The 16,173-nt window shown below is 40.0% G+C and overlaps 1 protein-coding gene across 2 annotated transcripts in view; it reads left to right on the top strand.

Moving 5' to 3' along the window:
• odad2 (outer dynein arm docking complex subunit 2) overlaps positions 1–16,173 on the top strand; it is a 390,232-nt gene that overhangs the window by 41,449 nt on the left and 332,610 nt on the right. For both annotated transcript variants that reach the window (XM_072576026.1, XM_072576027.1), the window contains exons 4-7: positions 10,933–11,131; positions 14,082–14,188; positions 14,310–14,446; positions 14,583–14,705. In XM_072576026.1, the coding sequence (XP_072432127.1) occupies positions 10,933–11,131; positions 14,082–14,188; positions 14,310–14,446; positions 14,583–14,705 (566 nt within the window). The remainder of the gene's footprint in view (positions 1–10,932; positions 11,132–14,081; positions 14,189–14,309; positions 14,447–14,582; positions 14,706–16,173) is intronic.

The raw sequence follows: 16,173 nt of genomic DNA, 5'->3' as shown, positions 1-16,173 counted from the left end.
TTTCTTTAGTCATCCAGCATTCTCTATACCTACCAGCCTTACCTTTCACCCTGACAGGAATATACTTTTTCTGGATTCTCATTATCTCATTTCTGAAGGCTTCCCATTTTCCAGCTGTCCCTTTACCTGCGAACATCTGCCTCCAATCAGCTTTTGAAAGTTCTTGCCTCATACTGTCAAAATTGGCCTTTCTCCAATTTAGAAATTCAACTTTTAGATCTGGTCTATCCTTTTTCCATCACAATTTTAAATCTAATAGAATTATGGTCGCTGGCCCCAAAGTGCTCCCCCACTGATCCCTCAGTCACCTGCCCTGCCTTATTTCCCAAGGGTAGGTCAAGCTTTGCACCTTCTCTAGTAGATACATCCACATACTGAATCAGAAAATTGTCTTCTATACACTTAAGAAATTCCTCTCCATCTAAACCTTTAACACTATGGTAGTCCCAGTCTATGTTTGGAAAGTTACAATCCCCTACCATAACCACCCTATTATTCTTACAGATAGCTGAGATCTCCTTACAAGTTTGTTTCTTAATTTCCCTCTGACTATTAGGGGGTCTATGAAACAATCCCAATAAGGTGATCATCCCTTTCTTTCTTCTCAGTTCCACCCAAATAACTTCCCTGGATGTATTTCCGGGAATATCCTCTCTCAGCATAGCAGTAATGCTATCCCTTATCAAAAATAGCACTCCCCCTCCTCTCTTGCCTCCCTTTCTATCCTTTATGTAGCATTTGTACCCTGTAATATTAAGCTGCCAGTCTTGCCCATCCCTGAGCCATGTTTCCATAATTGCTATGATATCCCAGTCCCACGTTCCTAACCAAGAGTTCATCTGCCTTCCTGGTTAGGTCCCTTGCATTGAAATAAATGCAGTTTAATTTCATAGTCCTACCTTGTCCCTGCTTGCCCTGACTTGCTTGTTTGTTTGACTCGCTTCTGTTCTCAACTGTACCAGTCTCAAATTTATCACTTTCCTCATTATCTCCATGGGTCCCAACCCCCCCCCCCCCCCCCCCCCCCCCCCCCCCCACCTTACTAGTTTAAATCCTCCCAAACAGCTCTGGCAAATTTCCCTGCCAGTATATTAGTCCCCTTCCAATTTAGGTGCAATCCGTCCTTCTTGTACAGGTCACTTCTACCCCAAAAGTGATTCCAATGATCCAAAAATGTGAATCCTTCTTCCATACACCAGCTCCTCAGCCATGCATTCGTCTGCTCTACCCTTCTATTCCTGCCCTCATTAGCTCGTAGCACTGGGAGTAATTCAGATATTACTACCCTCGAAGACCTCCTTTTTAAATTTCTTCCTAACTCTCTGTAATCTCCCTTCAGAATCTCAACCTCTTCCCTTCCTATGTCATTGGTTCTAATGTGGACAATGACCTCTTGCTGGCCCCTCTTCCCCATGAGAACATTCTGCACCCTCTCTGAAACATCCTTGATCCTGGCACCAGGGAAGCAACACACCATTCTGCTATTTCACTGCTGGCCACAAAAACCTCTTGTCTGTACCTTTGACTACAGAATCCCCTAACACAATTGATCTCTTGGAAGCCAACATACCCCTCGTTGCATTAGAGTCAGTCTCAATACCAGAAACTTGGTTATTCGTGCTACGTTCCCCTAAGAATCCATCACCCCCTACATTTTCCAAAGAAGCATTCCTGTTTGAAATGGGTATATGATGGTTCCTTTACTGTCCAGCCTTATGATTTCTGCCTCTAGTTTTCCTATAAGGGAAATGGCATTGAGTGAGCCTTGCAGAATTATGGAATTGCTTTCTGGTCAACATGCAATGTGACCTTAGCTGCTCTGATAGTCCCTGAACCTTCCTGGAAGACATTTGGTTATTTAATTGGGACTTCACTCAGACAGCCATTTTCTAATTGAAGAATGTTGAGCCAATCTACGTGAATCTCTCACAACCAATTTGACCCCATCAAGCTTAGACCTGAGCCTTTTACTACAGTCATTGGTAACTGAATCAGCTACTTTTCCTAAGAAGCTGGAAACAAAGGTGTACCCTTCATCTGTAAAAAATCCCCAGTATAGGTTCTCAGCCTAGCTGCAGTCTTGTGCAAAGTTAAAGTTTGGAGTCCAGAGAGAATTTTATTAGAATCTGGTTCTATGATCATTGATACTGCTGCATTGGTATTGACCTCCATTAGAACTGGATGACTGCTTAACCAGACATTTACCTTTATTGGTTCTGATTTTGATGTTGCAAACCAACATTCCAAATCAGATGTAAATGGACTTTCCGGAGTAAGAATTCTCCTATATACCAGCGTATGAGTTTTCTTACTCAGTTCAAGTCTAGTAAGACTCTTTTGCTGTTTCGAGTCTGTATAACAACAACAACTACAGTGGCTTACTGGCCAGGATCCTGAAGAAACTTTTAACCAATTAGCTGAGCCTTGGCTTTGTTTTGTGGTTTTACTGTGGGCTGATCTACCATCTCTCTGTTCAGGATATGTCCTGAGTGAGGCTATGCAATTGACTTCACTCAGGTGGTGTTCCCCAAGCTGTGTCAGACGGTTGAGGGTGTCCACTTCCATTGGGATGCCCGGCAACATATATGGTCCACTTGTCGCAATTTCCAATGATAAAGCCAGCTGTAGTGTCTGTTTGAAGTTCACTTGGGCTTCAGTTAGTCAGCATTTTCGCATAGTTACATCATTAATTCCACATACCAGACAGATTCTAAGCATATCATTAAGGATAAAATCAAAGTGACAGCCTTCTGTCAGACGTCTTAACCTAGTTAGAAATCCCGATATGGATTTCCCTGTATACAATCAATAACATCTCAGAATTAGAGGAGGCACGGGAGTCATAATATTCCTTAACTAAGTAAAGTTAGGCTCCAAATAACAGAAAAAGCTGCAGCTTCGCAGGCTGTCAGGAGAATTATTTTAGATTCGAGTGGTGCTGGAAAAGCACAGCAGGTCAGGCAGCAACCAAGGAGCAGGAAAATTGATGTTTCAGGCAAAAACCCTGATGAAGCGCTTTTGCTCAAAACGTCGATTTTCCTGCTCCTCGGATGCTGTGCTTTTCCAGCACTTCTTTGATCTAAACTCTCGCTTCCAGCATCTGCAGTCCTCACTTTTGCCTAGCAGAATTATTTGTTGTTTTTGTCTGTAACAATGTCATTTGCCTGGAAAAATGACACATCCTTTCTTCATACCAGGCCTCGTCCTCGATGGCAGGGTCAAATATATCAAGCTTCCCAGATAAAGGATCAAATAACTATAACATATTTGAGTTTATTGTTAGATCTGGAGGTGCCTCGGAAGAGACAAATTCAAAACAGAATACCATCTGACTACCTTATCTGCCCAGGAAGAATAATTTTTTAACTGTGTCAAAGATCATGCCAAACCAAAAGCAGTCCTCAAGTTGCAGAATTGAGCTCACGTAAAATTTACATGTTCCAATAATAAGGAAGGATAGAATCCAAACCAATCAGTAAGTTGAAGTAAAATGTTCACATGCTCCAACACAAAGAGAATTAAAACTGCTATCACAGATTGAAGATATGGAATAGTCAAATCCAGGCAAATGTCTTCAGAAAAGAAATGATATGTCCAACAGTTCAAAATTCTGCAGGAAAGAAATTGCTTGTAATAATATTTCTAAAGCACAGCAACCTAGTCTGTGCTTTCTGTCAACCTGGACCTAAAAGAATGAACATTGAGGAATTTCATTTTTAAAATGTCTAACTTTTGTGTTGAAAATATACTCGTGATGGAATCACTATTAATTGTCAAAAAGAGATCCATCTGATTCATGAATATCCTGAAGGGAAGGAGGTTTGCCATCCTTACCTCATCTGGCTTACATGTGACCCACAGCAATATGGTTGACTTTTAAATGCTCTCTGGGCAATTCGTTATGATCAATAAATACTGACCTAGCCAGTGCAGCCTGCGTCCCTTAAACAAATGTTTTAAAAAATCTAATTGAAACATAAACCTATTGGGAGATTTAGCAGGTTTAATGCAAAGAAGTTGTTCTCTCCTTGTGGGAGTGTCTTGGACCATGGGCACAATCTCAAAGTAAGGAGTAACCCATTTAAGACAGAAATGAGGAGGATTTCTTTTGAGGGTGGGGAAACTGTAGAATTCTTTGTTGGCAAATGGCTGTTAAATTTGTTCAAGGCTAGGATAAATTTTTAATCAGTAAGAGAATCAAAGGTAACATAAAACAAAGAACATAACAATAACAAAAACAAATAACATAAAACAAAGAGATCTGAAACAAACAAAACAGACATTGCTGGAGAAACTCAACAGGTCTGGCAGCATCTGTGTTGAGAAAACAGCATTACCATTTGACTCCTTCTTCAGAATAAAGGTTATTTGTCTTCAAAACATTAATGCTGTTTTTCACAGATGCTGCCTGACCTGCTGCATTTCTCCACAGAATCCACAGAAAGGATTATGGGGAAAAGACAAGAAAGTGGAGTTGAGGATTATCAAAACACCTATGATCTCATTGAATGGTGGAATGGATTTGATGGGCCAAATTAACTACTTTTGCTCCTATATTTTATGATCTTACAGCCGGGTACTCTGTCAGCTGCATTGATGTCTATATCCTCGAGAATTCTCATGTTACTGCTTTATTTCAAGGGTCAGACACCTTACAAGGACAATTTCATTCTAACTTCTTTGATCATTGCTGATGACTCCGTAATGCAACCCTCTGACAAGCTGAGCATAGACACAACACAGCCCAATCTTCAACCAGGGCTATTGCAGAGCAAACAATTGTTTTGTTGAATATGAAGTTCTGATGCTTAGATCAGTCTGGAGAGCACATTGTAGTACACTTAAGATTGTATATTGCACAATCCGAGCATGCTGTGTTCTGCTCAACTGGAAATGACAAAAAAGGGTTGAGGTTGCCTCTGAAGAGCTGGTGGGAGAGTAGCAACTGTCTTCCAAGGAAGTTGAGGAGATTGAGTAGGCGGAGCATCAGCTTTTGCATGGTAAAACTGTGCAGCATAAAATGCAATAGCTGGACAAGACTTAATTGACACCTGGTTCCAGTAGGTCTGAGCCAGATGTAGTGATCAGTCTGATTGTAAATGTGTTCCTGCTTGAAAGGCAAAGGCAGTGCCTATCTACTCCAAGAGATAAATGCATCTTTGGTCCATTTATTTGTTCTGTTTTGCTGTTGCTGTGAAGTAAATACTTTGAACTGTTTGAAGGCTTTCTTGTCTGTAATGGTCTTACAGTGAATAATAAAACATGTTGGGCTGTATTGGGCATTGGGCAAAGCACATCCTTGTAAGAGGGGATAATGCTAAGGTTGGGTATGTTGTGTAACTTGATTCTTAAATAGCATAGCGGATATGAACTTATGTATGAAGTGAAGTGTCAGTCATGCCACTCGTATGCCTTGAAAAGCATGTCTTTGGTTGCTTTACCACTATATCAACTGTGAAGTCCATCTCAGGACTGACAGTGCTTGACTGAGTGATGGCTAGGCTTTAAATGGGGTTGCTGCCAGAGATCTTTTTTTTTTGAAAGGTCCCAACATAGATGTGTATTTTTGCTTGTAGTATATGACAAATAAAATACCTATGCACCATGCCCCGATGGCGATAAGATAAATTTGGGAAGATAGCTTAAGAATTCTCACTTAGACCTCAATGAAAGAACCCTCCATGAAACTGCAAAAATTGACACTTGGCTAATTTCTGTTAAAATTGAACACGTACTTATCAAGATTTTGAGGAAATTCAAATGTCGGATCTCACTGTATCACGATCCTGAGCTCTTTTGCCCACAGGTCCCTAAGATAGCACCATAGTTGGTATCGTTAATGGCTGTCATCAGTGTGAACCTTTTTAGACCCATAAAATAATTGGGTCCCACTTTTAGATGTTGCTGCCTTGCCTTGCCTGCCGGCTGGCTGGCATGAGATCGATTTGCAAACCGATCACTCCCTGATCAGAATTCACATGAGGTAGGCCTTTGCATCTGCTTCATGTTTCTTCTCTGCAACACTGACAATGCACAAAATTACAGTGATAAACTGCATCCAATTATGGCAGTGTTCTTTTTTTTGTTGAGTTTAACCAGTAGCACTCTACAAGGATTATATTTGAGTATTTTTCATGTTTCTGAATTTTGTATACCATTACGTTCACCGACTAAGCTATTAGAGACGATGGAGGCCATATTCTGAGCCTGTTAGCATTTAATGTGGCTAATCTAAACATGTTAAGATATTAGAGTGAGTGTAAGTATATTTGATAGTGCAAATCTCCTTGAGTCATGGTGAGAAAGTGTATAAAGTATGAGCAGATAGGGAAAGCGTTCTGTTTAGAGTTGCTTGACAAAGGCTCAGTTAGCATGACTTTGACCAGATAAGAACTTGCAGTAATCAATGAGGTGTTGGAGGCAAGGGTAGTGGGTTAACGAGGTAAAAAGCATCCATTGTGTAATGCCAGTTAACAAGGTGAAAAGCATCCATTGTATAACGCTGGATGGCTTAATCTTTACTGTTTATGTTCGCTGATTGTTATGGTCACCCAATCAATACAGATGTTACCTTCTTTGGATGCTGCTCACTGTAAGTGACTATATAATTCCTTAAGAATCTGCTGTGCAAGAGAAGACCGAGAACCCATGTCTCTGTGCACATGGGCGATCGTTCTCTCTCTCTCCAGGGCCCGGAATAAAGATGAAGAAGGTAAAGCCATACTGTGTCTCTGAGTGTTGCTTCGACTGATATGGGGCCAGGGAAACGGGACGACAATATAGTGAGCCAGGTAGGAGTCTAAACAAATTGTTAAGATCGGACGGTGTCAGCGATCACCCGGAAAACCAGTGTCACGAGACAGACGGGCCCACAAGGTAAGATTTTAAACCTTGGTACCTCTTGATATTCCTGTGTCAGAAACGGTTCTCTCATTCAATTGCTTTCTATTCTAATGACTCCTCGAATGGTAATTAGTTCAGTCAAAAGACACTGTTTCGTCAATGTGCTGACAAACAGGGGACAGGGGTTCGAGTCCCCTGGGATTTAATTGGAGTTTAAATTCCCTGGATTTAATTGGGGTTCGAGACCCCTGGCTTTAATTGGGGTTCGGGTCCCCTGGCTTTAATTGGGGTTCGAGTTCCCCTGGATTTTAATTAGAGTTTGAATCCCTTGGGTTTTAATTGGGGTTTGGGTCCCCTGGGTTTTAATTGGGGCTCGAGGCCCTGGGTTTAATTGGGGTTAGATCCCCGGACATAAAAGTAAGAAAAAGGGTTCAGGTCCCCATAAGATGAGAAGTGAGAAAGGGGATAAAGTCCCAAGTGGTGAAATTTGAGGCTCAAAAAAAGTTAGAATTTGGTACTTTTGACCCCCACATCTCTCCTTAGAAGTACTCTTACATAACATGGCATCACTGGGAAAAGGGGAAGAAAGTTGAGCGTGTTCGCTTGGGTCTTGACAGTAAAGTGCAATGACTGCCAGGGAAGCTTTTTCTGGGTTTTTATGCTGTGGACTCAACTCTGCAAGCCTTTGTTTTGGGGGAAGAGAGTGGCATGGACTTCAGCGCCATGAGGTCCGCTGCGAGGCCTTTCTCTTTTTATAAGTGTAATTTCATCGAGAGGATGCAAAAAAGAAAATGAGAAATGCTGAAATTAAGGTTGTACTACTAATACTGGGTCAGAAAAGGAAGTTTCAATGTAAATTGTGTCATGCTGTGAGTGTTTGATGTTTAAATATTTTGGTTTGTTAAAATCCTAGTTCAGAAAATCCTTTTAAGTAACTGTTTTGCCTTATTTGAATCAGGATCTAATTTCAGTATGTTTTATGAGCTATGTAATGGGGCAGATTTTGTTTTTACATTGAAATTGATTAACATTATGTCCTATTTAAAATGATCAAACCTGTAACCTTAAAGCAAATTGATTGAGTGCCTTGAGCCCTTGATTTGTTTGAAATTTTACAATGCCTGTTTTTAAAAAAACAATTGGGTCAGTGGTCATGCTTTAGCCAGATGAGGATATTGTATTAAAATACCTTTGCTGCTTTTTTTAATGCAGAGTGTACACAAAAAGAAGAGTGCATTTTGAGTTTGATGTTTTTAAGATTTTTAGAGAACATTAGAACTTCAAGCTGAGCTGTTTCAGTTCTTTTCAGTTATTACTAAGACTTAATTGGCCCCCTTCATATTGCAAATTCAAAGAACATTGATCTCTACCAAAGTTGCCACAGTAACTCCAAATGCTTTATTTGGGAAGCTTCATTTGGAGAACATATTTTAAAGTATTCTGCATTTGTTTCCCATGAATATTTGAGATTTAAATCTACTAAAACTGCGTCTTCAATTGCTAAAGTACAGGAAACATTTTGTTGTTTTATTGCTGTTCCAGATTTTTAAAATACTTTTCCTGACAACTTTCACACTAGCCAAGTATTAATTTATTACGGGAAAATAATTTTTGATTAACCTGAATGGGGTACTCTAAGGGTTTGATTTTAGTACGACTGAATGCTGTTTATAAATGACTGAATTGTTTAGGCAATACAATTTAGAAGTTTATAGATTATATTAAAAAACTAGATAATGTCATAAATAGTGAACAGTCTTCAAGAATTCAAAGAATATTGAAATAGGCAGACACAATTTAGTGTAGTTACATGTGTGACTGTCTTCATACTGATAACCACTATGGCAAGGAAGGAATGCAACAGGAAGTGCAAAGATACTTTCAGCAGTTAACAATATCTGTAGAATTACTCCATTCACAGGTAAAGCACACCTTCGTCCACCCCTCCACAACTTGATCCAACGGATTCAATCCACTCCCTAGTCATGAGCATGAAAAGTGAAGAAGCTCACAACAGTGAAGAGGAGGTTTTTATGCCTTTTGTCAGTGGCCTTCCTGTGGACATTCAACCACATGAGCTTTACCTTGTCTTTCGATAATTTAAGGGATATGAAGGTTCACTGATCAAGCTAGCAACAAAACAGCCAGTTGGTTTTGTTACATTTAACAGCAGAGCAGCAGAAGAAGCAAAGAATGCTGCATTAACCCAGCCTGCTGCTGCACTGCACACTCAGGGGCACTGGTATCCTTTATCTGAAACATCCCCGGAAGGCTGGAAGTCTTGTCAGTTTTGTTAAGTACATAACTGCCCTCTTCTAAGAATTTAGATTTCTCTGTGAAGTGATGCAGAAGGACAGACTGAATTTCGAGGTTGGACTTTACTGAGGGAGGTCTTGGATAACTGGCTCGTTTCCATTCAACTTGGAGGGGATGGAGTGGTCACTAAGGACTGGATTTAAGAACTTTACTGGTGAACTTTTTCCCATGTGGAAGAATCCTAGAAATTCTGTTTACTGCATGGACTAATAATTTTGTTGTTTTAATCATTTAACTTGCTTATATACTGGCTGTCAGAGTCGTATGAAAGCAGGTGGTTATCATGAAATGATAAAAGGAGGGAATGAGAAAGTGTATAAGGTATGAGCAAGTAGGGAAAGAGTTGAGTTTAGGGTTGCTTGACAAAGGCTCAGTTAGCATGATTTGGAGGTGCCGGTGTTGGACTGGGGTGTACCAAGCTAAAAATCACATAACACCAGGTTATAGTCCAACAGGTTTATTTGGAAGCACTCATGACTTTGATCAGATAAAAACTTGCAGTAAACAATGAAGTGAAGCAGGCAAGGGTGGTGGGTTAATGAAGTAAAAAAACATCCATTGTGTAATGCCAGTTAACAAGGTGAAAAACATCCATTGTGTAATGCCAGTTAATAAGGTTAAGAACATCCATTGTAATATGCCCGATGGCTTAATCTTTACTGTTGATGCTTGCTGATTGTAATGGTCATCTGATCAAAATAGATATTACCTTCTTTAGATGCTGTTCACTGTAAGTGACTGTATAATTTCTTCAGAATCTGCTATTTGAGAAAGACCGAGAACTCATGTCTCTATGCACCTGGGCAATTGTTCTTTCCAAGTTTGGGAGAAGATTTGTAGCTCGGGTGCTTGTTGTTGTGGTTCTGTTCGCCAAGCTGGGAATTTGTCTTGCAAACGTTTCGTCCATTTGTCTAGGTGACATCCTCAGTGCTTGGGAGCCTCCTGTGAAGCGCTTCTGTGCTGTTTCCTCCGGCATTTATAGTGGCCTGTCTCTGCTGTTTCCGGTTGTCAGTTCCAGCTGTCCGCTGTAGTGGCCGGTATATTGGGTCCAGGTCGATGTGTTTGTTGATAGAGTCTGTGGATGAGTGCCATGCCTCTAGGAATTCCCTGGCTGTTCTCTGTTTGGCTTGCCCTATAATGGATTCGACTGGGACAACACTACCATTATAGGGCAAGCCAAACAGAGAACAGCCAGGGAATTCCTAGAGGCATGGCACTCATCCACAGACTCTATCAACAAATACATCAACCTGGACCCAATATACCGGCCACTACAGCGGACAGCTGGAACTGAGAAGCGGCAGAGACAGGCCACTATAAATGCCGGAGGAAACAGCACAGAAGCGCTTCACAGGAGGCTCCCAAGCACTGAGGATGTCACCTAGACAGGGGACGAAACGTTTGCAAGACAAATTCCCAGCTCGGCAAACAGAACCACAACAATGGTTCTTTCTCTCCAGGGCCCGGAATGAAGATGAGGAAGTAAAGCCATACTGTGTCTCTGAGTGTGTATTTCGACTGATACGGGTATAGGGAAAAGGGACGAGAATGGTGTCAATATAGGCAAAAACATATCATAATGCATTTACAATGTATTGATACAAAATTAGTTTGTTCTATTATATCCATGCAATGGAACAAAAGAATCGTGTGGCGTTGAGATGGAGATGCCAGGCAAATGCCTACTTTTATTCATTGTGGCATTCATAATTATTGCATTGATGCTTTTTTATGCTTTTGCTTCTTTAATTGTACTTATTTTTAATGCATTAGCAAACAGAGACCCAATTGCAAAGATCCTGGGGCCAAGCTTTGCTACTGTGGAAGGAGAGGACAAATCAATGCTGCGTTTATTGGAAAAAGTGAAGAAAGGTGATGAAGAACCGGAGGCAGAAGCTCAGATGAAGTTGTTTCTGCTTCTCCAGCAGCTAGACATGCAGCTTTTAAATACTTCTTTGCAGAAAATTTCACAGTAAGTATTGCTCATAAAACGTTCATTGTTGCAAATGTGACAGTTTAGAGATAAGGTGGAATCTTCTGCTCTTGCTGGTGGTGGGTTTGGAGGTGAGAAGGCATGTAATTAATTGGGATGGTGACGTACTTGAACTCGCTATAATCCTACCTCCATTAGGAAAGTGTATAATCAATTAATTAATGACTGCTTGATAGCTCATACTGCCACCACTGGTGTTAGCCCAGTGGCAGGTGGGCCTGTCACTATCCAATTTCCAAGGAATTAAAAACTGTGCAGCCAGCTTGTTAGCTCTAGGTCATGGAGGGGATGTTGGGTTGGGGGTGGGGGGAAGCAGGGGAGGAGGGGGAGGTGGTGGTGGTGATTTCCATCAAAGGCATTCAGTTCTTGATTGAGGAATAGACATTGGGAAGGTGCCTACTGTGAGCCAACATCCTCCTCACTCAAGCTGCCAAACTGCTCTAACATGTACCACCTCTGTTATCCCTATTTCACTACTTTCAGTATTCCCTGCCCCTCTAAAGAAAACAAATAACTTATCTTTGGCCTGGGGTGCTCCTTGATTCTGGGATGTGGTAGATGTCTTTGCCACATCAGCCATGGTCTTTCCTGTGGTGTGGCTGAACATGAGCTGCTAGATTCTAATCAAGTTCCCACTAGATCTTGATTCCAGGAGAAAGCTCATTGGTGGTTTCTCTGTTGTCTGTTTGGCCTGAGATTCACGTAAGAAAGGCAACAGAAGTCTCTCACTGGTTCTCCAGCTGTGAAGTGAGTCATCTGACACTTTAACAAGATAATGGTAATTATTTTCATAACCTCTAACTGACAAAAATGTCAATATCATAAATGAGTTATATGCCATCTGCATGCATCTCATAATGTTTTAGGGAACAACGATAACACTTTTCTCTAATATTTTCTAGATGAAGCAATGATTTACTTGCATTTTAATCAATTTAATCTACTGTTCACAATGTGCTCTCCTTGACATTACGGAAATGAAACACAGACAGGGTGACCACTTTATGGAATGCTTGCATTCTGTCTGTAAAAATGACCCAGAGCTTCCAGTTGCCTGCCACTTCAACCACTGCTGTATTCCCTGCAAATGTTTCTGTTCCGGGCTACTGCAGTACCCCAGTAAGGCTCCAGTTGGTGAACAGCACCTCATCTTCTGCTTGGGAATTTTATAGACTTCCAGACTCGGCATCATGTTCAACAAGGGTTGAGAGTGCGGTGCTGGAGTAGCTAAGCCAGTCAGGCAGCATCCGAGGAGCAGGAGAATTGATGTTTCGGGCATAAGCCCTGCATCAGCAATGAGATCATCCCTGATGCAGGGCATCTGCAGTTCTCACCTACCCCATCAAGTTGAACAAGTTTAGAGCATGAACACCTTCTTTCATGTCAATTTCTACACCACCCACCCACCCCAGCCAACACACACGCCAAGTCCTGTCATGAAGTGGGTTGCTTCCAGCATTTTAAACTTCTCATAGTCCACATTATTATCTATCTAGCTTGTCCTCTTCCCTGATTTACTATGAACTATTCCTTTGCTCAACATCTCTTATTCCTCTCTGTCTCTCTCTCTCTCTCTGTGTCTCTCTCTCTTCCCTCTCCGGGTGTTCACTCTCTAGCTCACTCAGGGCTCCCTCTCTGCCCTTCTTTCTTTTTGGGCTCCCTCTCCACCAATCCACTCAGTCTCCCGGTCCCCCAACCTGTTCATCATCAGTATGAGTACCTTCTTTTCTTAACTGCTGTCAGTATGGAAAGGTCACGGTCAGTCCAAGGACAGTCATTTTTCCTATGTCATACCACACCCCAAAAAAAATAGAAGGAATAGGAAAATGGGACAGAGGGTCAACCGGTGTGATCGGCAGGCCATGTACTGCAATTTATGCCTGCACCAGATCCTATACACTATTAAATATAACAATAGGTTCCTGTCCTCACAGACAAACTATTTTGAAAACTAAGAAGCATTCATGGAGGTTTTCAATAAATGTGATTAATAGGCTTTCTCACTGCCCACAATAATACATTGCATTTATGTAGCATCATTAATGTGGTATAACATCTCAAGGCTCTCAGAGACGAATTATAGAATAGAGGTTGACACTAAGCCCTAAAAATATGTATTGTGCCAGGTGACCAAATGCTTGATCAAAGGCAATGTTTTGAAGAGTGACTGTCAGGAGGGAAAATTGGGCGAGGCAAATCCAGATTTAGGCAGGGCAAAAGTGAGGACTGTAGATGCTGAAGATAATAGTTTGTGATGCTGGAAAAGCACAGCAGGTCAGGCAGCATGTGAGGAGCAGGAGAGTCGATGTTTTGGGCAAAAGCCCATTTAGAAACTAGGCAACTGAAGGCATCACTGCCAACAGTAGTAGAGTTCAAAATATCCAAGGAGAATGTAGAATTTATTCTTAAAGAATGACTGCTTTATATTTAACCTTAATTTTAGTAATTCTTTCTTTACATAGGGCAGGAAATCTGTCTATTATGATATCTTACCTTCATGAGAACAATCTGCCATAGTTTTTAAAATTTCTGTAAGATATCACTTCATATTAGTTGTAAGGCTGTTACAATGTTAGGAATTTAGATAAGTATATACTTTTGAAAACTTTTAAAACTACTTATTGTCTGCAGAACCAAAATTTATCATTACTTGGTATGGACAATCTGCATATTTACATTTTGGCACAATTTAGGAGGTTCTGGCACCACTTTACAGACCTTGAAAAAATCTGGCTTGCTCAGGATATTTATGTGGGTATTTTTTCCAGATGTTACAATACTATATTTTCTTCAAATAAAATATTTGGTTCTGATTTAATACATAGAAAATAAATGCTGGAACTAACTGCATAAAGGAAATAGTTGAATAAACCAGAAGGTGATTTAATAATATTTTCATGCTTTCCTTTCTCTTCTCTTTTTTTAAAAGAGAAGTGCGGCTGAACCCCCAAGCTATAAAGAATGATGTGCAACTGCTCCAGTCCTTCTCTGGAGAAGGAGATCTGACTGTTTTAAGATCGATCAACTACACATCAGGTATTTACATGGAGAATTAAATCAGATAGAAATTGCCATAAACATGGTTACATGTTGAATCATGAAAATAGAGCATTTTAAAAGCATATTTGTTACCTTTTTTATGATTATTTTCTTGCAGAATATGAATTTTCTAATGGATGCAGAGCCCCACCATGGAGACAAGTGTATGGAGATATTTGCTACCTGATTATTAATACTCATGATACTGAAACTTTGTATGTAACCTGTAACACAGCTGGAGTTTACCTGAATGGGGTAAGTAGTTAAGTGAAAGATACTTTTTTGTAATTTTGATTTTATTTATCACATTTAATGGACAGAGATAAAATATTATTAATTATTTCATACTTCTTTGCCATTTTTGTATTGTGTCTTAAACCTTTTTCTTTAGGGTCCAATAAAAGACAGTGAAGATATTATTTACGACAGAAATGGTGATATCTACAAGGATCTTATTACATTCCTTAAGGAAAAGTCTCCAACATTTGCAGAAAATCTTACTCTGGTTCAACAGGTAAACAAAATTGAGAGTATGTTTTGTGAAAGCATCTGTCAGCCAGAAAGACCACCACTGTATAATAAAACAATCTGAATTTTGCAATGATATTGTTGTCTACTAATTTACATTTGTTGATCTGTAAATAATTATTGACTCTAAAAGCGTTGACTGAAAAAATTGTAATTGCACACATTTTTTCCAAAAATTTCAAAATATATCAATGTAAAGATTTTTTTCATATTATTTAAGTGCAAGCAATTTTTAAAAATCCTTTACTTAATGACCAATGGAAAGCAGAATGATTGTAAAAAGAATCAGCAGATATCAAACCTGGCCATATACAACAGTTTGAAACTTAAAAAGAAAGCTTGCGCTGAGCAGCTAATTTTTCACTTTGGGACTCTGCAGCCTTGCAGAACTCAACATTGACTTCAATCATTTTAGAGCCTGACCACCTCCTTTCATGTCCTTTACCCAACCTTCACAATCCAGATCCTGTCATGGCATGGATTGCTTTCAGCACAGCTAACCTAATCTCATCTACTCATGATGCCCATTATCAGCTTCTTTCACTTCCTGACTTACTATCAACAAGAATTTTGCCTGCCTAACTTTTTTCTTCTTTGGGCTCTATCTCCATCTATCCAGTCACTCTTTTTGTCTTTTCCTGACTACCTGTCATCAGTGTACATACCACTTTTTCCTAGCTACTAGCAGTTCGGTTGAAGGGTCACTGGACTCGAAATGTTAATTGTGCTTTCTTTCACCGATGCTGTCAAATCTGCTGAGTTTCACCAGCAATTTCTGTTTCTGTTTCAGATCTTCTGCATCCATAATTTGTTTTAATCCAACATTTATTCTTCGATTCTTCAACCTAAATTTGAGGTGACTGTTGGAGAGCCATCCTTAATTAAACATGTTACACATTCACATTTATGTAGCTTCCTATTTTTCTTGAATGTCATACTCAGGATCCGGTCCAATCATCATGCACATATTTCAGTACTGGCTATCAATTTGTATTTATTTATTTCAGTGTGTGCTATCAGTTTGTTTATTTTGTTACAAATGTTCAAAGCATTCAGGTACTTAGTTCATAAACATTTAGTTTTTGTACTTTCGTTGTCTTTTAGTATCTACTTATGAACATTGATCTATGCTTCAGTTTATTTTTGCTGTCCCTTTCTGCAATTCTTGACCTACATTTCTGACAATTTTAATAATTTTGCTCTCCTGCCTTGACTCTTGCCCTTGATTTGCTGCAACTACCCAAGCTTGATCCCTCATATCCATTGTTTAGATTAAATCTCTCTTTACTTCCTTAGTTATACAATTCACTAGAATACTGGTCCAGGCATGGTTCAGGTACAGATTGTCCTAGTGTACAATCCTGACTTTCCTCAGTACTGATGCCAATGTCCCATGTAATAAGTTCACTGGTCTTATGTGCCCTGTGTCACGTGACACATGTTACTGAAAGTTA

Source organism: Chiloscyllium punctatum, chromosome 8 (assembly GCF_047496795.1).
Source record: "Chiloscyllium punctatum isolate Juve2018m chromosome 8, sChiPun1.3, whole genome shotgun sequence".
Classification (NCBI taxonomy): Eukaryota; Metazoa; Chordata; class Chondrichthyes; order Orectolobiformes; family Hemiscylliidae; genus Chiloscyllium; species Chiloscyllium punctatum.
Note: the sequence above shows the minus strand (reverse complement) of the source record. Positions and strands in the feature narration are given on the sequence as shown.